Below are 25,451 nucleotides of genomic sequence, written 5' to 3'. Positions count from 1 at the left end.
GGGCTTTAGAGCTTCCTTTAGCAGCTCTAAAATGATGCAATCTATGTAATATTACATGTAGCCCTTATCTTTTTTCCTCACAAATCCCTTCCCTATAATAGGAATTGGGAAATGGACTTATGTTGTTAACATAAGGTCACATCAACTAGTTTGCTAATAAATAGTATGTCCTTATTGTGGTTTGTAATATAAAAGACATTTAAAATTATAATTAAGTTCTATTGATGAGTTCTTTTGCTAAATTGTGATATAAAAGTTTGACAGTGAAACAGTAACTAAGATGACAACAAATGTGTATAGGTCAAAACAGTAGATTGAGTTGAAAATGTTTTAGTACACATTTTTATTAATATGTACATTAAATGACCGTATATGGGTCAGATTTTGTTTTACCTATTTGAACCGACATATTACTCTACATTAGTCTACTGGTGTGGAAAGTACCATGAAGGAAAACATGCTATTTTGATTAAATTTTTTTGATTATTTATTTTTGCTTTTAGTGTAGAAAATATAGTTCATATTGTGTTGTTGAATGAAGTGGCTTTTATATTTCTATGCAACTTGAGTTACTTTGTTTTAGAAAGTGTATATTACTTTTAAAAGCTTAAGCTACAGAATCCTACCTAATAATGTTTGTTCTAAAACAAGTATTGGAAGTTCCCTTTCCTAGTTTACTCAACAGGATTTTCAGATTGCAGTTTATCATGGTGAATTCCAGAGATGCTCTTAGAACTAAAGTTTAACGTAGCCCAGGTTTGAGGCCAGGAGTTGAATGATACCATGGCTTTTGACCCCAAGTTATCTTGAATGAGTTACTGTAAGACTGATGTTCTTAGTGGCTAAAGGCTTACATTTACTTCATTCAACAAGTATTTATTGACTGCCTACTATATGCAGACACTAGACAATAATTAAAATAAATACTATTATTTTACGTACATATAAGTATTTGTAATATATATGTACATATAGAATATACATAAAATATATCCTAATGCATAAATATATCCTGTCAAAGGTAAGGGTGTTTAATTTCTTTTATTAATGTTTTGTAATTTTCAGTTTAATTTCTTTTATTAATGTTTTGTAGTTTTCAGTATACCATTCTTTTATTTATCTGGCTAAATTTGTTCCTAGGTATTTTATTCTTTTGGGTGCTATTGTAAATTGAATTGTTTTTTTAATTTCCTTTTCAGATTACTCATCACTGGTGTATAGAAACAAAACTTATTTTTGTGCATTGATCCTGTACCCTGCAACTTGCTGAATTCATTTCTTAACTCTAGTAGTTTTTTGTGGATTCTTTGGGATTTTCTGCTTTTAACATCATGTCATCTGTGAATAGAGATAGTTTTACTTCCTAATTTAGATGTTTTTTATTTCTTTTCCTTGCCTAATTGCTCTGGCTAGAACTTACAATACAGTGTTAGATAGCAATGGTGAGAGGTAGACATCCTTGTCTTGTTCCTAATCTTGGAAAGCAGGGTGGGAGGAACCTTTCAGTCTTTCAACCATTGAACATAATAGTGTCTGTAGATATTTCATAAATGCCCTTTATCACGTTAAGGAAGTTCCCTTCTATTCCAAGGTTTTGAGAGCTTTTATTAGGAAGGAGTGCTGGATTTTGTCAAATGCTTTTTCTGCACCAATTGAGATGATCATGTGATTTTTTTGTTTTGCTTTGTTTTGTTTTTTGCGGTAAGCGGGCCTCTTACTGTTGTGGCCTCTCCCTTTGCGGAGCTCAGGCTCCGGACACGCAGGCTCAGCGGTCATGGCTCACGGGCCCAGCCGCTCCGTGGCATGTGGGATCCTCACGGACTGGGGCACGAACCCGTGTCCCCTGCATCGGTAGGCGGACTCCCAACCACTGCGCCACCAGGGAAGCCCGTGTGTTTTGTTTTGTTTTGTTTTTACTTCATTCTATTCATGTGGTGTATTACATTGATTGATTTTTCTTTGTTGAACCACCCTTGTATTTCTGGGATAAATACCACTTGATCGTGGTGTATAATACTTTTAATGTGCTGTTGGATTTTGTTTGCTAATACTTTGTAGAAGATTTTTGCATCAGTATTCACAAGGGATATTGGCCTGTAGTTTTCTTGTGATGACTTTGTCTGGTTTTGATATCAGGGTAATAACGGCCTCACAGAATGAGTTAGGAAGTGTTCCCTCTGCTTCTGTTTTTTGGAAGAGCTTGGGAAATACTGACATTAAATCTTCCTTAAATGTTTGGTGGAATTCACCAGTGAAGCTGTCTGGACTCAGGTTTTTCTTTGGAGGTTTTTTTTTTTTTTTACATCTTTATTGGAGTATAATTGCTTTACAATGGTGTGTTAGTTTCTGCTTCATAACAAAGTGAATCAGTTATACATATACATATGTTCCCATATCTCTTCCCTCTTGCGTCTCCCTCCCTCCCACCCTCCCTATCCCACCCCTCTAGGTGGTCACAAAGCACCGAGCTGATCGCCCTGTGCCATGCAGCTGCTTCCCACTAGCTATCTACTTCACATTTCATAGTGTATATATGGCCATGCCACTCTCTTACTTTGTCACAGCTTACCCTTCCTCCTCTCCATATCCTCAAGTCCATTCTCTAGTACTTAGGAGGTTTTTGATTACTTACTCACTTTCTTTACTTGTAAGTCTGTTTAAACTATATTTCTTCTTGAGTCAGTTTTGGTAATTTGTGTTTTTCCAGGAATTTGTGTATTTCATCTAGGTTATCTAATTTGTTAGCATATAATTGTTCATAGTTTTCTCTTATAATCCTTTTTTAAAAAAATAAATTTATTTATTTATTTTTGGCTGTGTTGGGTCTTCGTTGCTGTGTGCAGGCTTTCTGTAGTTACGGCGAGCGGGAGCAACTCTTCATTGCGGTGCGCGGCCTTCTCATTGCGGTGGCTTCTCTTGTTGTGGAGCACAGGCTCTAGGTGTGAGGGCTTCAGTAGTTGTGGCACGTGGGTTCAGTAGTTGTGGCTTGCGGGCTCTAGAGCGCAAGCTCAGTAGTTGTGGCAAACAGGCTTAGTTGCTCCTCGGCGTGTGGGATCTTCCTGGACCAGGGCTTGAACCTGTGTCCCCTGCACTGGCAGGCAGATTCTTAACCACTGCGCCACCAGGGAAGTCCGTCTTGTAATCCCTTTTATTTCTGTAAGATCAATAGTAATGTTTCCACTTTCGTTTCTGATTTTAGTTATTTGCATCCTCTTCTTTTTTTTTTTTTTTTTTTGTCAGCCAGGCTGTAGATTTATTAGTCTTGTTGTTGTTCTTTTTTTTTTTTTTTTCTGCGGTATGCGGGCCTCTCACTGTTGTGGCCTCTCCCGTTGCGGAGCACAGGCTCCGGACACGCAGGCTCAGCGGCCATGGCTCACGGGCCCAGCCGCTCCGTGGCATGTGGGATCTTCCCGGACCGGGGCACGAACCCATGTCCCCTGCATCGCCAGGTGGACTCTCAACCACTGTGCCACCAGGGAAGCCCTTGTTGTTCTTTTTAAAGAAATAACTTTTAGTTGTGTTGCTTCTCTTGTTTTTCTATTCTGTATTTCATTTTTCTCCACTCTTATCATTTTGTTATTTCCCTCAGTTGCTAGCTTTGCATTTAGTTTGCTCTTCTTTTTCTAGTCTTCAGGGTACAGAGTTGTGACTGATTTCTTTCTTTTTAACGTAGGGCTCCACTGTTATACACTTCCCTCTGAGTGCTGCTTTTATTGTATTACATGATTTTTATTATGTTGTGTTTTGTTTTTACTTGTCTCTATTTTATAACTTCCCTGTGATTTTATCTTTGGCCTATGGTTATTTAAGCGTAGTGTAATTTCGGGACCTCCCTGGTGGTCCAGTGGTTAAGAATCGGTCTTCTGGGCTTCCCTGGTAGTGCAGTGGTTGAGAGTCCATCTGCCGATGCAGGGGACACGGGTTTGTGCCCTGGTCTCATGCCCTGGTCCGGGAAGATCCCACATGCCACGGAGCGGCTAGGGCCGTGAGCCATGGCTGCTAAGCCTGCGTGTCCGGAGCCTGTTCTCCGCAACGGAAGAGGCCACAACAGTGAGAGGCCCGCGTACCGCAAAAAAAAAAAAAAGAATCTGTCTTCTGATGCAGGGTACACGAGTTGGATCCCTGGTCAGGGAAATAAGATCCCACATGCCACGGGGCAGCTAAGCCTGCACCACAACTACTGAGCCCTTCCGCTCTAGAGCCTGCGGGCCACAACTAGAGAGAAGCCCGTGGGCTGCAACTGGAGAAGCCCCCACACCGCAAGGAAGAGCCCTCGAGTTGCAATGCGTGCTGCAACTAAGACCCAACACAGCCAAACAACAATTTAAAAAAAAGAGTAGTTTAATTTCTACATAGAGTTGATCCTCATTTTTCATGCATTGCTTGTTTGTAAGTTTACCTACTCAGTAGAATTTGTCACTCGAGAATCAGTACATTCAGACCTGGTGCAGAGTGGTGAAAAATTTGAGTCATCTGGTATACATGTTCCCAGCCAAGGCTGAGCAAGGCAATAAAGTGCTTTCTTGTTTCAGCTGTTATACTGTAAACAAGAGTCCTTTTTGCAGTCTGTTCAGTACCACATTTGTCATGTCTTTGTGCTTTTTTTTTGATGGCTTTGCTGTTTAAAAGGGTCCCCAAGCTGCAGTGCTGTTTTGTGTTCCTACATACAAGAAGGCTGTGATATGCTTTACAAAGGAAATATACATGTGTGAAGTAAGATTCATTCAGGCACCAGTTATAGTTCTTTTGGCCATGAGTTCAATATTAATGCATCAACAATATAGTACATCCAGAAAATGAAAGAGGAAATTCACTGATGTGTATGTAAGGCCACTCTGGAAATGCTGAAGTAGTATCTGTAGTGTCTGATGAAGCTATGGAAAAGATGGAAAAGTGTCTGACTTTGTGGATTCATGAGATGATAACCAATTAAAAAAAAGAAAGCATAGTGGACAGCATCATTATGAAGCTGAAAGCCAATGAAATCATGTTACCCAGAGTAAGGAAAATATTAAATTCTTCTCTTGTAGTACTGACTGGCCTGCACATTTCAAAAGACTATACAGCATGAAAAATGTTAAACTTGCAATAATCCTGAGTCAAGATCAAGAGGCTGTGGGAGAATCTTTAGGTTGTCTGCTAAGTGTTATTTAGGAAAAAGGCTATGTGGAAAAGCAGGTTTTCAATGCTGATGAGACTGGCTTATAGAACTATTTCTCCAGTTCTGTCAATGTTTGCTTCAGTTATTTTTGGGCTTTGTTTGGTGCAAATGTGTTTATAATCATTATATCTTCTTAAAGAATTGATCCTTTTATCAATACATATTGTCCTTTGTCTTTGGTAACAATTTTTGACCTGAAGTCTGTCTTGTCTGATTTTAGTAGTGCCACATAGTACTCTCTGTTGGTTACTATTTGCATGAAATATGTTTTTCCATTTGTTCACATTCAACCTATTTGTGTCTTTGGACCCAAAGTGAGTCTCTTTAGGCAGCATATAGTTGGATTGTGCTTTCTTATCCATTCTACCAATCTCTGCCTTTCATTGGAGAGTTTAAACCATTTCCATCTAAAGTAATTACTGATAAGGAATGACTTTTGACATTTTGCTATTTGTTTTCTGTGTGTCTTATGCGTTTTTTACTTCTAATTTCCTACATTGCTGTTTTCTTTTGTGTTTGAGTTTTTTATAGTGTACCTTTTTTTTTTTTTTTTTTACCTTGTTTTAAACTAGCCCACATGCTATATAACAGACACTATGAACACAGCTTCAGAATTACTATTCCTCCTTTTATGACCACTGAGACCAGGGTTCAGATCCAATGGGAAAGGGAACTGGAGGGTTATAGCATACCATTTTGATTCCCTTCTTATTTCCTTTTGTGTATATTTTTTAGATACTTTCTTTGTGGTTACCATGGGGATTACAATTAATAACTAGATATATTTTGAAGGTATAACTGACACTTTTAATGGATTGGATGATGGGTATGAATGAGGAAGTCAAGGTTAACAACAAGGTATTTGGCCTGAGGAATGGAACAGTGGAGAAGTCATTTATTAGGAAGGAGATAACCATAGGAATTTAAGTTGGTCAGATGTGGAGACGGCAGAGAAATCAGGAGTTCAGATTTAGTCATGTTACATTTGAGATGCCTGTTAGACATTGATCACGTAGGCAGTTGGATAATAAAAGTCTGAGATTCAGGAGACGTGTCCTGGCTAGAGATGGAAGTTTGAGTCATGAACAAATGGATTGTATATAAATCCTTGGGACTGGATGAGATCACTAAGGGAGTGAGTGTAGATTGGGAAATGGGCACACTAATACTAAAGAGCTGTGAATAAAGGGGGGAACTAACAAAAATGACTGAAAAGGAGTGGTCTATGTATATTTTATATATTTGTAATAGATTCTGTCATTTCTTAGGAAAGGATAATTCCACATAAATCTGTTTTCTTTCCAGCGATGTCTAAATGAGGACAGTGGTCCTAAATATTAGTGGTCCTAAATTTTAGAGACAGTTTAACATAAAATAAAAAGGTAGTTATAATTTGGATATTCTTAAATATAAAATAAGTGTGCCAGATGAATTGGTTATTATGCATAATCTTCCTCCCCCAACATGATCCCACTTTAGGAATATTACTTTATCTAGTTTTTCTAGGTGGTTTTACTTTTTTTTTTTTTTTTTTTTTTGGCGGTACGCGGGCCTCTCACAGTTGTGGCCTCTCCCGTTGCGGAGCACAGGCTCTGGACGTGCAGGCTTAGTGGCCGCGGCTCACGGGCCTAGCCACTTCGCGGTATGTGGGATCTCCCCGGACCGGGGCGTGAACCCGTGTCCCCTGCATCGGCAGGCAGACTCTCAACCACTGCGCCACCAGGGAAGCCCGGTTTTACTTTTTATAGTCATTAAAATCTGTGATCTTTTTTATCTGCTTAAAAGATTGCTTGATAAAATACTTCTTTGCTTTGATACTGTAATTATACTGAATTCTGTTCTGCGGGGAGCGAATGTGAAAGTTATGTAGTCAGAACTGAATCAGGTCTTCCCCCAAATGTGTTTCTTTCCACAAAAAAAATCTAGGGAAAATATTGTGAAGGTAGAGACTAATTGCTTAAAAAAATCAAACATCAATGAAAAAAAAATGACTTGTTCTTTTCCCAAGTAGTCATCTTACCCCAGTGAGATCTAAAGGTGCTCTGGAATAGGGGAAAAGCTTCCACATCTAGCTTGTTTGCATTCCTAACTCTCCCATTTAAACACCTTGGAGTTAGTAAACCTGAATAAAGGTGGATTAAGTTAAGTTAAATTCAGTTAACTTAAAATGCTTCTTTTTGCCTACCTTCAGTCCTAGCTTTTGAGACTTAATAAATGAATTTTTCTTCTATCTATTGTGTAAGAGAATTCCCACCAATAACTTTGTACTTTTTTACTTCCTTATGGGGTCTAAGTGAAAAAAGAGAAAGAAGAAAGACGCATAGGAGACTTTTTTGGTGGTGGTGGTAGTTTTTACTTCTTTGCCTCTCCCTTGCTATTAACAGTTTAAAAAAAAATGAACAGAAAAATTGAAAATACCTGAGTGCCTGCTACAGAGACAAAAGCCACTGTTATCATCTCTCACCTAGATTGTAACAGCAGCCTCCTAACTGGTCTTCCTGCTTCCACCCTTGCTCCCTTATTGTCTAATCCCATGACACTGCTCTGCTCAAAACCCTGCAATGGCTCCCCATTTGATTCCCCACAAAATCAGATTTCTTACGGAGGGCTCTCAGGCTCTGGTTGCCATGACCTCTCTCACCTCTCCTCCTACCTGCTCTCTCTGTTCCAGCCACACTAGCTTCCTTGCCAGTCACATTTCCTCATTAAAGACTTTGCTCTACCTGATCCCACTCCCTCATATAGGTTCTTTCCTCAGATACCTGGTTGGCTAATTCTCTCACTTCCATCCAGTCTTGCCTTAAATCTCAGCTTGTCAATATAAAGCCTCCACTGACTATCTTTTAATACTTTAACCTGCCCCACTCACACTCCCATACTCCTAATCCTATTTCTGTTACAGTTTTAATTATGATAGGTGTGGTTATGCTCTGGTAATGACTTAACCCTGAAAACAGCTTAACAACGAAAGCTTATTTCTCATTTGTGTTTCATATCCATTATGGGTTAGCAAACGACTCTGTTCCACTTAGAACCTCAGGGACCCAGGCTGATGGAAGTTTGCCCATCTTGTGATGCATCTCAACATGCAGCTTCCAGCGTCCCATCTGTAGGGAAGAGAGAGTTCATAGAATGATTGAAAGGGGCAGAAGTCACCTTTTTCCCAGTTCATTGTCAGAAGCAGTCACATGGCCCCAATCTAACTGCAAAAGGAGCACAAGGAATATTTGGTGAACATTACTGTTTCAACACCTGTTCTCTTTTTATTTTTCCATAGTACTTATCGTGTTTTATTGTATAATTTGTATATTTTATATAAAATGTCATTTATATATTTACATATTGTATAATTTGCATATTTTGTTTTTATTATTTAGTGCCTTTCCTCAGCAAGAATTTAAAACTTATTCTCCTAGAAAACCTCACTACTTACAGCTTCTTGGACACAAGCATTTCTTCATTTGCTCCTGCTGTTTGTAATGTCCTCTATCTTTTTTGCCCTGTGCTCCTTTTTCCTCTAAAGAGTAAATCCGACTTATCTTTTGGGACAATTTGAATCTTAATCTGGGAGACTCAACTAACATCCTTAAACTAAGTTAAAGGCCCATCCCTTAGACTCCCTCTGAATTTTTATTATACTCCTATCATAGCCCTTAACCTCCTTATAGGGTTACATGTCTGTCTGCCCCATTAACCAAGTTCCTCATGCATATGGAAGAATGTCTGGAGAAATACATGGGGCCTAGAAAAGAAACTATGAGGATCCGAATAAGGACAGTATAAGTAGGGTGAAGAGATGACAGAATCAAGAAATATTTAGAAAGTAAAATCAGCAAGACTTGCTTATTGGTTGAATATGAGGGATAAGGGAGAAATCAAGGATAATTCATACTTCTCATTTAGATTATGATACTTCCAAGTGACATAGGGAATATGAGAGGAGGAACAAGTCTAGGTGGTAGGATGATGAGTTGGGTTTGAGGTATAGTATGTTTAACTCCATAAGGATCTCAAGATGGAGATATGTGCAGGGGTTGGCTAAATGGTTCTTAATCCAAGGACATGGATAGGTGTTCAGCATGCTAAGTAGTAGTTAAAAGATAAGAAAAGGTGAGACTGCCAATAACTACTAAGGGCAGAACCCTTAGTTAAACTAACGTTTAAGGAACAATTAGAGGAATACATGCTCTTGTGCAGAAAACACAGAAAAAAATAGGTGGTGAAAGGGGAACCACGAGAGTGTGATGCTGTAGAAATCAAGGTATTTAGACTTTCAGGAAGAAATATGTGGGCCATGTTAAAAGCAGTAGAGAAGTCAAATCAAAACAACTGTGTACTAAATCTTGACCACTCTTCTTGCAACGTTACTTAACTCTTTCAACTCCACTTCTTATTGAACCACCTTGAATTCTTATTGAATTGAACTATCTCGGCTTCAATTTCATTGAGAAATTTGAAGTTATCAGGCACATGCCCATCCATCAATCATTTCCTCCTTCCGTTTAATATCAGGAGCTTCAAAGCCAAGTCTAATACCAGTGCCATTAATACTAAGAGTTGTCTACATTTTAAGTTTTTTCCCAATTTATGGCTTTCTGCTCCCAGTATCCCACCAAAATTTTTTGCAATAAGGTTGCCATTTGAAATTTTAGTGGACGGGCAAAAATGGACAACAAATTACGTGATGCTGAATATCAAAAGGAAGATGTGGAAATGGCAAATAGCAGTCAGTCACTGATGGAAGTGAGAGGGAGATAATGCCTCCTCCCCAAGGGAGCAATGATATTCACCTGGACCAGATTCAGGTGTTATTCCAGAGGCACTTTCATTTTGGAGCTACAGTAAAAGTATGTCTCTTACCTGTTTTTCTTCTGTAGCATACCAGTGATTGAATCTTTACTGTAGAAGCAAAAATGAGCCAATTCCCACAACGAAGATTGTAGAAGCATTCCGTTTGATTCATTTGTTCATTCATGTAAAAGTATTTCCTGAATGTCTGCTATGTGCCATGCTTATGGTTAGGTGCTGGGAATACAACGGAGAGTAAAAATCACATAGTTCTTGTTCTCCTGGAGTTTGGTAGTATAGTGATTTTTTATTTGCTTGTTTATATTTAACCTAATTTATTTAACTAATTTTACTTTTTTTTCCCTTTAGTATCCTCTTATATATGGACTGATTCTTATTCCCTGCTGGTGTTCTCTAGTTTGCCTAAGTAGAATTTACATGGGCATGCACTCCATTCTGGTAAGGAAAACATTGTGTTCATAGAGCTTTATTTTTTTCTAAAATCGACAGGCAATTGTATAATTTTTACTCATTTTCAAACTTACTGGAAACCTAAATGAGAAAATATAGTTACTGTAAATCATCTTTGTTTTGCAAAAATAGAAACAGGATGCTTTGTAAAGTTTTAATGTAGTTATCACGTATTTCATACAAACAGTTCCCACAATAACCAAATATTATACTCAGGATAACATTTCTCCCTCCTTCCATTTTCACTTTTCTTTTCTTTCTCATTCTCTTCTATGCCTTTCCTACCACTGAGTCAAAACCAACAATGTAAATACAGACACCAAGGAGCTCTACTTATAAGTGAGGACCCAGTGACTAGAAGCTAAATGAACTTAAAACTGTCCTGGTGCCACTTGTATTTGAATATTAAACTCTAGTTTTCTTCTCTTTCCCGACAGTATTTTAGGGCTTACATCAGATATTTTATTTTGAGAATGCAATTCAGTTTCAAAAGCAGCAGCACAGAGACCCTGTGCTCTTTCAGCCAGCCACGCCTACTCACTTCCCTTCCCCTCCATCCCATTGACATTTCCTAGTTCTGGCCTGTACCATCTCTTAACCAGATTACTGCAGCAACTTCTTAATTAGCAGCCCCACTTCCAATAAGACACTGCTCCGTACAGTGTTTAGCCTCCTGTTGTAGTTTACTGTCCAAAACACAAGTATGATGCCATACTGAATGACTTATGTTTCCTCAAATGCAAAGGGTGTTTCATATCCCAATACCATTAGGAATGCCTTAACCGCCACATGGAATGCCCTTTCCCTTTTCTTTGCCTAACGGACTATCCTCTCCTGTTCTTCACGACACACAAAAAAACATTATCTCCTAAAGCCTCATTACCTTCCCCATCTTTCCTTTCTCAAGACTGGTTAGGTAGCCTTTCTCCCAGAGCATATTGAACATAATTCTGGCATAGCACTTATGCTAAATTGCTATTGCTTTTTTCTTTATCTTTCATCCCCACTAGATAATAAGCAACATGAGAAAAGTAACCCTCTATCCCTTGCATTTAGTGTGGTGTCTCTTATGACACTCTGTGAATGTATTATGTATTATCTTGTAGATAAAGGATCAGAAGAAAGATGGAGAGATAGAAATGAATTCATGGAATCCAAAAGTTTATAATAGGTTATATAAAATTTTTCTTGTCCTTAACAAGTTCACATTTTTAGACTTTTCTACTCATAAAAGTGTCTCATTAGCTTATTTCGCAGCTGTAGAAGTATTGGGTTTCTACTTCTTCCTCAGATTGCTTGCTTCCAGCAGCTGCCCCTTCACTAGTAAATTACCAGAAGTGCCAAATGCTATGTTAAGAAGCAAGCTATTTGTGTTTTATTTTTTATAATTATTTATATTAATGCAAATTATGAATTGGCATATAATTCTGTCTTTCTGACTAATCTCTACTAGTTTTATAATAGACTAAGTATCACATTTTTATATCAAATCTAATATTAGTCACAAGAAAATGTTTTCCATCTCTGTGCCATGTTACAATTATTCCCTTCCACTACCAATTAGCAATATTGCACCTAAAAAACTAACAAAAGGTTATGCATCTATGAATGATAATATTATCCCTAGATTCATTATCATCATAAAAGAGGAATAAGAATCTTAATATATTGAATAGGTAATCTCAACCATGCTCTTCTTAAAAAAAAGGAAATGTATAGTGAATTAATTAAATATTTAAGCTGAGTTCAGTTCATGTTTAGATACTGGATAACATCTGTTCTTGAATCAGCTGAAGTAAAAACAATATTGAGGCATTATTTTTCAAATCATGAGTCTGACAACCAAATCATGAGTCTGATAACCCTCGGTCTTTTTTTTTGGCCGCACTGTGAGGCTTGTGGGATCTTAGTTCCCAGACCAGAGATTGAACCCGGGCCCCAGCAATGAGAACACCAAGTCCTAACCACTGGACCACCAGGGAATTCCCCAGCCCATCTTTTAATTATTCAAAAACGATCTTGTCCCATAAAATGTCTTTATCAGTTTTATTCTGACTAGCTACTGAATTTTACTATGTATAGCATTGCAAGTTGTTTTCCTTTTAAAAGTAAAATCACAGATGACTTGCAAGCATCGTAAATTATGTTTCTGTATTATAAGCACAATTATTCCTAATCAATAATATATTGGTTTTATCATTTGATAATTGATATATGAAATTATAGTCATAATGAACCCCCCCTTTTTACATTATGGATCTAATATATTCCCACAATTTTCACATTTTCCTATATTTTAATGCTTCAGTAGTTACCTGCATTTTGAACTATTTTCTTAATCATAATTTGTATCTTCATTGTTTATTGTGAAATTACTATGGAACTATAGGCAGAGTATGCCCTAGAAGTTGCTAATAGGTGCTTAGCTGCCATATTATCTAAGCAGATGTCTTTATTAACATTAAGAAGAAAGTTCTAATAATGTAGTCTAAATAATTTATATTAACGAGCACTTTGTTGAGTATTTTCCATATGCTTTGTTTTTATTGTTATAACACAAAGAGCAATACTTGTTTATTTTTAACATTTGCCTACCTTCCTAGATTTTCTTAATCCCCAGAAAAGTAGAGGAGTTACCACATCCATTTTTCCTCTATTTATTTATGTATGTATTTGTTTATTTGTTTATTTATTTGGCCGTGCCATGCGGCATGTGGGTCCTTTATTCATCATCAAACCTAGCTCTAAAAATTTCTTGAAACACAAGCCATTTTTAAATTACTAGATTAAGTACTTGACAAATTACTGTTTTGTTTCTACATTAGTAAAATTATGAATATGTTATAATTACATTTACCCAAAATTGTACTAAAAGTTTATTTTTCTATATGTGGAAAGTCTTTTTAGAAAGGTATTATGAGATCATAAAGTAGAATGTACCTCTCAAACCCATTTTTATAACAAGACATAAAAATCAAACTAACCAAACAACAGGAAAAATCCTGAAATCATGTTATAGAGAAAGATCCAGAACAGTAAACACTAAGAGTTTTAATAGTGGTTATTTCTGGGTAATAATTACTTGTTATTGTTTATCCATATTTTCTAGTTTTTCTGTACTGAACATGTATTAAATTCGAATTTTAATTAAAGATAAAAATTTCAAAATCCATCCCTAATAATGCCTTTATAATCAAGAATTGCATTCCAATAATACATTTTGTTAGAAACACTGTTGGCATCACTGACATGTTGAATTAGAAGCAGAACACCTGAAATATGTTACAATTAAAAAGAAAAAACCCTAGGAGCCAGCAGAAGTCTTGAATTCTAGCCTCAGCGAATCACTAGCCTCTCTAGTTTTATTTACTGATTAGAAGAAATGAAAAGGAGACAATTTCAGATTTAAAACATAAGAAATCTTTATTGAATTTATGGTATTTGATATCTTCTACCATAAATTTGATAACCATGAACATTCCATTCAAATGTGTAATTATTAACTTTTATGGCATATATGTTATCTATAATTAATAAGTATCTAAAATTATTTCCTGTTTCTTTTTGGAAAATTTCCTACTTTGAGTTCTTTATGCTACCTTTAACATCAGCTTTTCTTTATTGCATACTTTGTGCTGTAATGCTTAAAACCACTTACACATTTTAATATTGTACATTAAATTGATATTACAGTGATAGCCACCATGTTTATGTCCTGAATTCAATCATTCTTCCTTCTGGTTCTGTAGCATGGAAATTAAATGTGCCTTTTTATCCAGGATAATATTATAAATAATTAATAATTCAATCAGAAAAGGAGGCAGATTTGTATAGAGACTTGTAGTAATCTAAGTTTATTATTCATAGAGCTATAAAAGAAAAGCAGAGGACAACAAATATTGGATGTTTTCTGTCATACTGAAATATACATCTAAAAATATAATTGATGTGTTATCATATATATATATATATATATAACCATGTGAATCAGTAAGAAGAAGAAAATCCAAAGGAATAGTTGCCTTAAAGACACAAATATACATTGTATAGAAAAGGAATAGTCCATAAACATATGAAATAATGCTTAATTAATTATCAGGGAAATGCAAATAAAACATCAAGAAATACCAACAACTGATGGGATATAAATTTCTGTAAACATTTTGGAAATTTTTTATTGTCTTGTAAAATTGAACGTGCACATATACTATGATTCTGCCATTACATTCCTAGGCATATGTCCTGGAGAAACTTTCATAGACCCATATGGGAACATAAAAAGAAAGAACATAGGGGCATTGTTTATAATGCTGCTTGGTTTAAGAATATATACCAATTAAGAAAGCTCAACCATAACCAATGAACTAATCCAAAAGCTGAAAACATCCTAAGTGACCATCAGTGGGAAAATAGATAAATTGTATAACCACACAATAACATATTACATGGTTGTGACAGTGAATGACCTATAACTAACTACATATGATGAATGAATCTTAAAAACTTAATGTTAAGTGTAAAAAGCAAATCAAAAGAGACTGCATACTGCCTAACATTATTATAAAGCTCAGGAAGAAGCAAAACTAGGTAATGTTTTGTTTGGAGATATGTGATAAAACAGTTTTTAAAAGCAGGTATTTATTCAGCTAATACTCAGGCTTATGCAGAGTGATAGAACTAGGAAACAACATACCAATAGATTCAAAGTACTGGTAATATTATAGTTCTTTTTGGGGGCAGTGATTTCATAGATATTCTTTTTGTAATTTCACATATACTTTACGTATCTTATTCTATGTACTAACTATTACATAATAAAAATCTTAGGACAGAAAAACATTAAGCACCTACTCTGCTTCTTAACTGTACTGAATGCTGTTGAGAAGTTACCATTGTTTTGGGCAGCATAAAGGTCACTAGTATCCATGAAAAGAGTGGTTTCAATGCAGTGATGAGTTTAGGAAAAAATAAGAAGTGAGAAGGTGGAGGCAGTGAATATAAGCAACTCTTCCGATAAATTTTTCAGTGATACTAGATCCCAGGGTTTCGTTTGGTTTGTTTTAAGGTGGAAATTCTGAAACAGTTTTGTTCATGTCAGGAATGATTCAGAAAGGAAAGTTCTTTTAATAATAGTGTTATTTCCTCCAATAAACCATCTTCTATTTTCTACCCAGTTGTTTGTACCTAAAAGTAGGAGTAGGAGTCATTTTTGATCCCTTTTTCTTTTGCTTCTCTCTTACATTCAGATCATCACCAAGTTGAAGTTCGTCAACTCTAATTTTAAAATATTTTACTAAATCCATCTATGTACGTCTCTTTATATGGACCATATCTAGAGTGAACCACTACAGTAGCCTCCCACTAGTGTCTCCTGTCTTCCATACTTTACCCCTATAATATACTCTCTACACAGCAGATGGAATGTTCTTCTATAAATATCCATCAGATTTTATTACACTCCTACTTGGGAATCTTTCAGGCTCCCTATCACTTTTGAAATAAAATCTGAACTTCTTACCTAGCCCACAGGGGCCCTATCTACATGATTTGACATCTGCCTGTCTCTTGGATCTCATATCACATCACTCTTCTCACTATTTGAGCCACACGGAATTTCTCTCAGTTCCTTGAACTCACTAGGTTCTTTTCTGCCTCAAGGCCTTGGCACTTGGTATTCCCTCTACCTGGGACACTTCTTAGATCTAAAGATAGGGCTGACTCTTTTTTGGAATCAAATTTCTGCTCAAGGGTCACCTCCTCAGACAGGTTTCCCTAATCACTCTAATAGGGTCTTTCATCATTCTATCCCATTGTCTTGTTTTAATTTCTTTATAACAATCTGAAATTGTAATATTTATCTATTTTTTACTCACATGGTTATTGTCAGTCATCCCCACTAAAATGTAAGCTCTATGGCGTAGGAATCTTTTCATTTATTAAGCAGTGTATCCTCAGCCCCTAAAATAGCGTCAGGCACATGTAGGTACTCAATAAGTATTTGTTCAGTGAATAAATGAATGAATGGGAAAAGGAAAAATAGGCTTTGTATCCTCTTTAGTCATGGAAATAATTATGTATTTAAATGTGTGATTATTATATTAAATGCATGAAGATGAAGTCTTTGAAAAATAAGTACAGTTGATCCTTGGACAACGCAGAGGTCAGCACAATCAAAAATCCACCTATCATTACAGAGTGCCCTTCATAAACTTGGTTCCTCTGTATCTGCAGTTCCTTTGTATCAGGGGTTCTGCATCCTCAGATTCAACCAACGGGGATCATGTAGGACTGTACTACTGTTTACTATTGAAAAAAATCAGCAGTTAAGTGGATCCACACAATTCAAACTCATGTTGTTTAAGGGTCAGCTGTATATTGTTTTCCCCAGAAATCACTACATACGTTAAGCATAGTTTATTGTTCATTTGAATATACATTTGTGTATAGCATATATGTATTAATTTGTAAAAGGGCAGAGCTATAAAAGCATAATCATTTTATTATCATCAGTGAATCTTTTTAGTATTATTAAAACAGCTTTTAGTACCTATTATATAAAGTTTACTTTAAGAATGTGACATATTTAAAAATGTACATTTATTAACATTGAAATGTGAAATATATATATATATATATATATATATTTCCTTAAATGCCAAAAAAGTATTATACTAAACAACTCTACCTTCTTCTTTTCTCAGGATGTTATTGCTGGATTCATATATACCATTTTAATCTTAGCTATCTTCTATCCATTTGTGGACCTGATTGACAACTTCAACCAAACTCACAAATATGCTCCATTAATCATCATCGGGCTTCATCTAGCCTTGGGGATCTTTTCTTTCACTCTAGACACTTGGAGTACATCCCGGGGAGACACAGCTGAGATTCTAGGAAGTGGTGCTGGGATTGCATGTGGATCTCATTTTACCTATAAAATGGGTCTAATATTAGATCCTCCTCTGGATATATTACCTTTACCTAGGCCCCCCATTTCAGTGACTCTGTTTGGAAAAGCCATATTGCGGATTCTCGTAGGGATGTTGTTTGTACTAGTAGTCAGAGATATAATGAAAAGGATCACTATTCCTTTAGCCTGTAAAATCTTCAATATACCATGTGATGATGTTCGAAAAGCAAGACAGCACATGGAAGTTGAACTTCCTTATCGGTATATTACCTATGGAATGGTTGGTTTCTCGATCACATTTTTTGTTCCTTACATATTTTTCTTTATTGGTATCTCTTGATGGAGAAATACTGTTTACGATAAGAAAGGAGGGTATCAGTTACTGATATCTAAAACCATATTCTAGTTAAAAGCCAAATCAGAGTTAGGCTTTTGCAGGAATTTAACTTAAATAATTATTTAAGTAAATTCATAGGAGTCAGTGCATTTTATCATTGCACATCCAGTTATTGTTTTAGGTGAGCTGAGCTATTTCAACATTGAGAAAATGATAAGTATCCATTTGGAATGTTCATGTAATATTTGGAGAGTTTTATGCTGTTATGGATTCAAGTTATATATAACATATATTAAGGAACATAATATATAATTATGTATCTAATATATGTTATATATAAAATAATATACCTAAGTTTTTTTTAAAACCATGGGGGTGTATTATAAAATCAATAATAATATGCAAACAGTTGTGCCTGTGTATTTGGACTTAATACAGGTATGTTGTTATTAACAGATATATTTAATGTTTATTTACTATGGGAGCCATTTCCTAATCAAATTGCATAATTACTAGACCAGAATTCGTATGCTACCACATATTGGTTTCCTGCCTCTTTATACTGCCATCACCTTTCATGTTACTCATGATGTTGAACATAGGAGGCATTTTTAATGGACCAAATTTTCAGAAAAATTAGTTTTTGAATTCCTTTTTTTTGTTTCCCAGTTCTGTACACTGTGTTGAATGTACTTTATTTGCACTTGTTCTGGACATTAGTTTAATAATTCAGGTACTGAATTTTATTGCTTGCTAATTGTGCCTTTCTGTTGCTGAATTAAGAAATGCCATGTATACTGTGATATAAAAATAAGACTAACTTTATCTTAAGTTACATATAATCAGACAAATATTTTAAAAAATATCTGTCAAGCTAACAGGGCTAGCAGTAAACCACCTTCAGTTCTTCAGCCTTTGTTTAGAAAGAAATGTGGAATGGACTAAACTTTCTCACTAATTTATTGGGAACCTAAATGGATAAATATTTCCATTTTTGTAGGTATTTTTCTGTGCATTGTAAGTTATAGGAACAAGATATATTTTTTGTACATTGTCTTGATCGTTTATACTACAGGTAGATATTTCCAGTGAATGGAACTGTAATTGAACTTTATAGGTGGGACAATGCACATTTCATATGTAAACAAACCATTTTTCTAAATTATTTGGAAACGATTGGGTTTAGCAGTGTTAACTTTTAATACCATTTATTAGCTACTGTGGTAAATTATAAAATTTTAAAGTATCAGTATTTTAGGTCCTATTATTTTTTTCAACCTTTTGTTATTTTCATGGTGGAATATTTGAGTATAAATATTAAACTATTCTTTATGCTGTTCGTGCCTTTATATTTTGAAGTGTAATTGTAATTAGGTTAACATTAAGTTTATTTGTAGTAAGTTTTTCATAAAGAAGAGAATTAACTTTCCATGTAAATGAGCATCAGGTATGGAGTTACTGACTTAGTGCAATATCTGTCTGATTATCCAGAGGTATCAACTTAAGATGTTTCTATTTTGGGCAGCATAACTATTTGAGCTCATATTTTTATAATTATGATTGAGAATTTAGGGACATGGTAATTTTCGCCAATAGTGAATCTGATAATTGTAAGTAAAACAACTAAATTTTCGACATTTACCTATTAGTTAACAGAAAACCAAGGCACTTAGGAACATATCGGTACGTTGGAAAATGTGCAAAGAACTTTTCTTTCAAAATGTGTTCACTTAATCAAATTTTAGGGACTATTTCCCATAATTTGAGTATACGCTATCTTATTAATTTTTATATCTAGCTTAAAAGGTATTCAAAAATATTCCATTTCTTTGTGATTTATTATTTTCTGTCCTATGATAGTTCTATGCTAAATGTATTTTAAAATAAAAGCCAAATTCAAGATTGGAGGGTGTTTTGTTTGCCTTCTATGCATTTGTTTCTGTATTGTCTGGTAGAGATTTATAAAATATATCTAGTATTTTCATTCTAGCAGTCTTTTCCTGTGAAGCGTTTTATTCAATATAAATACTGTTTTTAGAAATAGAAGACATTGAAGAAATTCTTTAAGGTTCAAACTGCTTTGGACTCTATATATGATCATTCTGACACTGTACTTTTAGTGAAAAGTTTCATGACTTTATTTTTAAAACTTATGCATAAAACATGTTTCAGTAAAATCCACGACTGAGTATTGTAGGTAGTTGGCTGTTAATCCATTAATCCAGGAATTAATCATAATACAAAGAACAGGTACTTTTACAAGCAAAATAAACATATGGACATTTCATTTTGTAATTATAAAGTACCATGACATGTGAACTGCAAACACCAGGGCTTCCTGAAAGTCATTATAAGACCTAATATAAAGCAATGCTACTATAGTAGATTTATGTAATTTAATTTTATCTACTAGCTTTCTTTACAAGTAATGTTTATTAAATGTGTCTTTCAAAGACAACATAAAAATTAATTCAGTGATATGAGTATAATTTAAAGGCAGATTTTCATAAAATGTTTGATAAAGATGAGTAAATGTTAAAATGTTTTTATTTTGAGTAAAATTGTGTATAATCACACAATTTTATATGCAAAGATTTTTTTATTGCCAAAGCAATTTCATTCTTGTTAATGAAGAATGTTTACTCTAGATTTAAAACCAAACTGTTTAATCTGGACATCAATAAGGCCCAGTTTTTAAAATGCAACTTTATAGCTGAATTAGTTTTTCTGAAGGGAGTTTTTGTTGTTTACTGTGGAGATTATTTTGAGAAAGGGAAGAGGCAATAGTTTGAGAAAGTAATTTGATGTAGTGGATGTTACTACGCTATTATTTTGTCAAGTTTTGGTCATGTTCTTCCAGTTTTTGCTGTTATATACATAAGTTAAAAAGAAAACTTTTAGGGCTTCCCTGGTGGCGCGGTGGTTGGGAGTCCGCCTGCCGGTGCAGGGGATTCAGGTTCGTGCCCCGGTCAGGGGGGATCCCGCGTGCCGCGGAGCGGCTGGGCTCGTGGGCCATGGCCGCTGAGCCTGCGCGTCCGGAGCCTGTGCTCCGCAGCGGGAGAGGCCACAGCAGTGAGAGGCCCGCGTACGGCAAAAAAAAAAAAAAACTTTAAAACTTGAATTTTAAATAACTTTTACACTTGGATTTTAATGGTGGTTACATAGACTATAAATAGCACAATAAAAATAAGTTTTAACATGCTAATTACAAAGGACATTTTAGAAAGTTCTTCATTTTTAAGCACACCAGACCACTACAAATCTTTATAAACAAAGCATGCCATGCCTTCCTTGTGAGACACACAGGAGGGAAAATTCAAAGAAAAATAAAAGAAATATATTTTTTAAATAAAAATGTTTACAGAAATAAACACTAACTTTTTAACCTCAACTATCTGGTATCTGCTAATTTGTCCTTTTTTCCTTTCATCATGTTTAGTCTTGGTGCACTTTCCATGGATGTCTAAAAAGCCTAGCTCCTAGTACTGTAAGTGACAGGATATGACAGAAATCTAAAGTGTGTTTTTAAAGGGTATTTTCCTGTCATTTTCTAAAAGCCAAGTGAATTTTAAAATAGCTTTATGATGTATACTATATCATGATGTCTACAACATCATTGGGTTTATTTCAACCTTAAATGTCATAAAGTCCATTATCTCAGGTTTTAAAAGTTCATACACTTACCTATTATGCTGTTTGCAAAATATTTGATTTAATACATATTTTTAAAGTTTCCTTTGTTACATAATGACATTTTCTTATGGGATGTAAAATGGATTCTCTTTTTTAAAAATAGTTACTACGGTAATATTACCTCTTCAGATTTGAGGTTTGTCCCTTGTCCTAAATTAGGGGTTCTCATAACTGAAATCCATTGTAGCACATATCACAACCTGTGATTATTTATGTGTTATTTTCTTAGATTTTCTGTCTTCATCTCCATGATGTAAGCTCTATGAGGAAAAGTGGCTTGTGCCTCTATTTACTTCTGGATCCCTGGGACAGAGCATGCATAATAATATATATTGAATGAATACCCAGTCCCTAGACAGGCTTCAGTATGTGTATTTATCTGGGTGAAAAATTCTACAATTTTCATCAGCTTCTCAGAGAGATCGGTGATCTAAAAAAGTTTAAAATTCTGTAATAGTCTACATTTTACTTCTTGTTCTAGCTGTTTTAAAGGTTTAGATTGTAAATAAACGCATCCAATTCATCTAGTAAAAATTTTGTCACTTTTCATGCAAATATTTAAAGGATAATCGTTTAGATTCTTGAAATGTTTTACATGTAATTACTATAATACCCCATTGTATAGAATGATTTGTATCCAAATAAGTTTTAAGATGTTATTTTCTTTGGAATTAAAATAAAATCTGAGAAGAAAATATTCTGCATATATGGGGATATAACTTTAGTTTCTAGTAATAAGCTATATAAATATGTTCTTGAGAATATTACTTTGTACAGTTTGATCTTCAATCTTTCACATAACCAGCTACTTCACAATCTGTGATTTTTATAATTAAAGTGATATTTATAATTAAAATGTAGATGAGATATAGTCAGGGCTTAAATATCCATTTTTTTACTTAAGCACAAAGACTCCCCTGGATTCCAAATGTCTCCAGGCCCAGACTTGTGGGACTCAACTGGGGTTGGTGACAATAAAGTGGATTCTAATTCCCCTAATATTTAAAGTTCCCCCAGTGTCCCCCTCCCTGCTTTTATCTGGGCTGACTTAAGGGACAAAATTCACCAAACTCATTTTAATGGTGGTGTTACTTTTGCTAATTTCTGATTGAAATGCTGTGATGACAAACTTGAAAAAGTAAAAGAAAAAAAAGAAGTTATAGTCCCTCAACATTTCCACTCTGCAAAATGTTTCAAGTAGCTTTACAAAATAAATATTTTAAAAATATTTCTTTCTCTTGGCAGTATATTCCCAAAATCTTATTTAAATTATTCATGGATACAAGCTGTAAATTTTTTTAATTAACATATAACTTAATTTATAAATATCATTAATTAATTATAACCCAAACATGACATTTATATCTGAAATATTTTTCTTCCTTTTCTAAAAATAAGTTGTCTACATTTTCCAACTATGTTATATATGTTAAGGCTAATCGTAGATTTACAAAATACGTTATTTTTTTAATCTATTTTTTATTGAAGTATAGTTGAATTACAATGTTGTGTTAATTGCTGTACAGAAAAGTGACTCCGTTTTTTATATATATATATATGTGTGTGTGTGTATATACATACACATTCTTTTTCATATTCTTTTCCATTATGGTTTATCACAGGATACTGAATATAGTTCCCTGTGCTATACAGTAGGACCTTGTTGTTTATCCATTCTCTATATAACAATTTGCACTGCTAATCCCAAACTCCCACTCCTACCCTCTCCCACCCCCCTCCCCCTTGGCAACCACCAGTCTATTCAGAGGTCCCTGATTTTGTTTCTGTTTCATAGATATGTTCATTTGTGTCATATTTTAGACTCCACATATAAGTGATATATGGTATTTGTCTTTGTCTTTCTGACTTCACTTAGTATGATAATCTCTAGTTGCATCCATGTTGCTGCAAATGGCATTATTTTGTTCTCTTTTTTATGTCTGAATAGTATTCTACTGTATATATGTACCACATCGTCTTTATCCATTCATCTGTCAGTGGACATTTAGGTGGTTTCCATGTCTTGGCTATTGTGAATAGTACTGCTATGAACATAGGGGTGCATGTATCTCTTTGAATCATAGTTTTGTCTGGATAATATGCCCAGGAGTGGGATTGCTGGGTCATATGGTAAGAATTACAAAATACTTTAGATGTATCTGGCATCTTAGAGCTCATATATGGCAATTTCTTACCAAGTGCATAAATCTATAATATTATTAGCAGATAATCATGTGCAGGCTTCTTAAATACTTAGGCAGATTGTAACTTTATGATGCATTGTTGAAATAAATGAACGAATGAAATAAGTGAAATAAAATTTCAATGGGCTAAGAGCAGTGTGGTGGGACAGAGGATACATTTTAGGTAGAAGCAACCGGATGAACCAAAACATGGAAATGGGATGTATTAGACCTGTTTGGCAAACAAATGGATTGCAGTTTGTCTGGAGCATCAAGGTACCTGGAAGGGAGTGGTAGAATGTAAAGCTGAGAAGTTTGTTAAATTATTCAGTAAACAATGGTAATAGTGGATGTTGCCTTTCTTTACCAGTAGAAGAGCTGCACTATTTATTGCTTGTGGATGAAATTACACCCAACTTGAAGGTAATCAAAACTATTGTTTGTTCAATAAATAAGAATATATTTTTAATCTGTGATAAAGGAAGAGAGTTGTGTGTTTAGCTTTAAGTCTTATTTACTTATTGAGAAGAGAAGTAAGGCAATTTTTTATTATTAATCCTGGATTTTATATGAAGAAGCCCAAGGCCTTGAAGTTTGGTGACATGAGATCATGACTGCTACAGTTGCAGTTATTTAAAGGAGCCCCAAGTGACTTAGGAGAACTTTGAATGTGAAGTTACACGCCCCCAACCTTCCACCCTCACTAGAGGGTTGTAAAGCAAATAATGGCACACCAAGAACCCCGCGAATGACCCTAAGGAATGCAGCATGAGGACTGCAGAGTTTGCAGGCCTTTCATGTGTTCCACGACAAGGACTACCTCCCAGGGGATGCACTGGGATTTCTAGACATGCTCTGGGAGTAATGTTGGTGTTCTTCAATTTATCTCCTATCCCACCATACTTGAGACTGAACTTTCTTCTTTGGTTTGAAGTCAGAACCTATCACACATCTGATCAATCCCAACTGCTTGAGACATGGATTGTGGGGTGAGTGTAGGAAGGATGTTTGCTAGTAGAATCACAGAGACACCATAAATATGTTCTATATATGTCAGATAATCCACAGTACACCCATGAGCACCTGATTTTTCTGATTCAACATTATTGTTCAGGAGGGCTCTTAGCTTCCTCATTAGAGGTGTGTATGTGTGTCTATTACCTATTTTAAAAGGACATAATAACTATATTGTCTTATATTTACCTTCCAGTTAGCCCTCAAACATGTTACTAGACAGTGCAGATCTGCAAGTTTAGCCATTCCATATCATTCACTTGAAACTCTCATTCAAAGGACCATTTGGTGACTTTTCCATGAGATGGTTTTGTAAGTAGAACAGAAAGATCATAGAATTTTGTTTTGGGGGACTTTAAGGTGTTCCGTGTCATAATATGTTACATTCTTATTCTTGCCCTTGCAAGTCTATCATAAAGCTGACTTCAGATTCCCAGCTCGCAAGCAGTGGTTTCTCTCAAATCCTGACCCTGATAAAGAACTCTTCATTTTTTACAGAACTTTTGTGAAAATTTTTGTGTATGAATTGCATTCTGCATGAAGATGCTGGTGCCAAACTGGTATTGACTTTTATGTTCCCATTCTGTGTCTGTTTTCTCCAGTAAATACAACAAAACAAGTATGTTGAATAAAAGAAACAGACTCAAGCCAGTATGTTACAGATGACGTCAGAAGAGCAGAATTTTTGTTTTGACTTTGTTTTGTCTTTGACTATAATTTGCTGTATACCTTTAGGCACTAGCTCCGTCTTCGTGAAACACCATGTCCTCACATATAAAATGAAGACGTTGGACTTGATGTTCTCTAAGATCCCTTTCAACACTAAAATTTAATAAACTGTACTAGACGAAGCATGCAAAAGCAAAAGGAATATTTCTATTGGTTTTATGA

The 25,451-nt window shown here is 35.1% G+C and overlaps 1 protein-coding gene and 1 non-coding gene across 3 annotated transcripts in view; one reads left to right on the top strand and one right to left on the bottom strand.

Annotated features, from left to right (window-relative positions):
• SGPP1 (sphingosine-1-phosphate phosphatase 1) overlaps positions 1 to 19,575 on the top strand; it is a 36,144-nt gene extending 16,569 nt beyond the window's left edge. Inside the window, exons 2-3 of one of the 2 annotated variants that reach the window (XM_030855180.2) lie at positions 10,319 to 10,408; positions 17,122 to 19,575. In XM_030855180.2, the coding sequence (XP_030711040.1) occupies positions 10,319 to 10,408; positions 17,122 to 17,673 (642 nt within the window). In that variant the 3' untranslated portion in view covers positions 17,674 to 19,575. The remainder of the gene's footprint in view (positions 1 to 10,318; positions 10,409 to 17,121) is intronic. The other variant, XM_060294886.1, reaches the window with a different exon arrangement.
• On the bottom strand, positions 5,718 to 5,843 carry LOC115852500 (small nucleolar RNA SNORA61). The gene has a single exon (XR_004039177.1). It is a non-coding gene; the product is annotated as a small nucleolar RNA SNORA61 (small nucleolar RNA).
• Positions 19,576 to 25,451: the final 5,876 nt, after the last annotated feature.

This window comes from Globicephala melas, chromosome 2 (genome assembly GCF_963455315.2).
Source record: "Globicephala melas chromosome 2, mGloMel1.2, whole genome shotgun sequence".
NCBI classification, from domain to species: domain Eukaryota; kingdom Metazoa; phylum Chordata; class Mammalia; order Artiodactyla; family Delphinidae; genus Globicephala; species Globicephala melas.
Note: the sequence above shows the minus strand (reverse complement) of the source record. Positions and strands in the feature narration are given on the sequence as shown.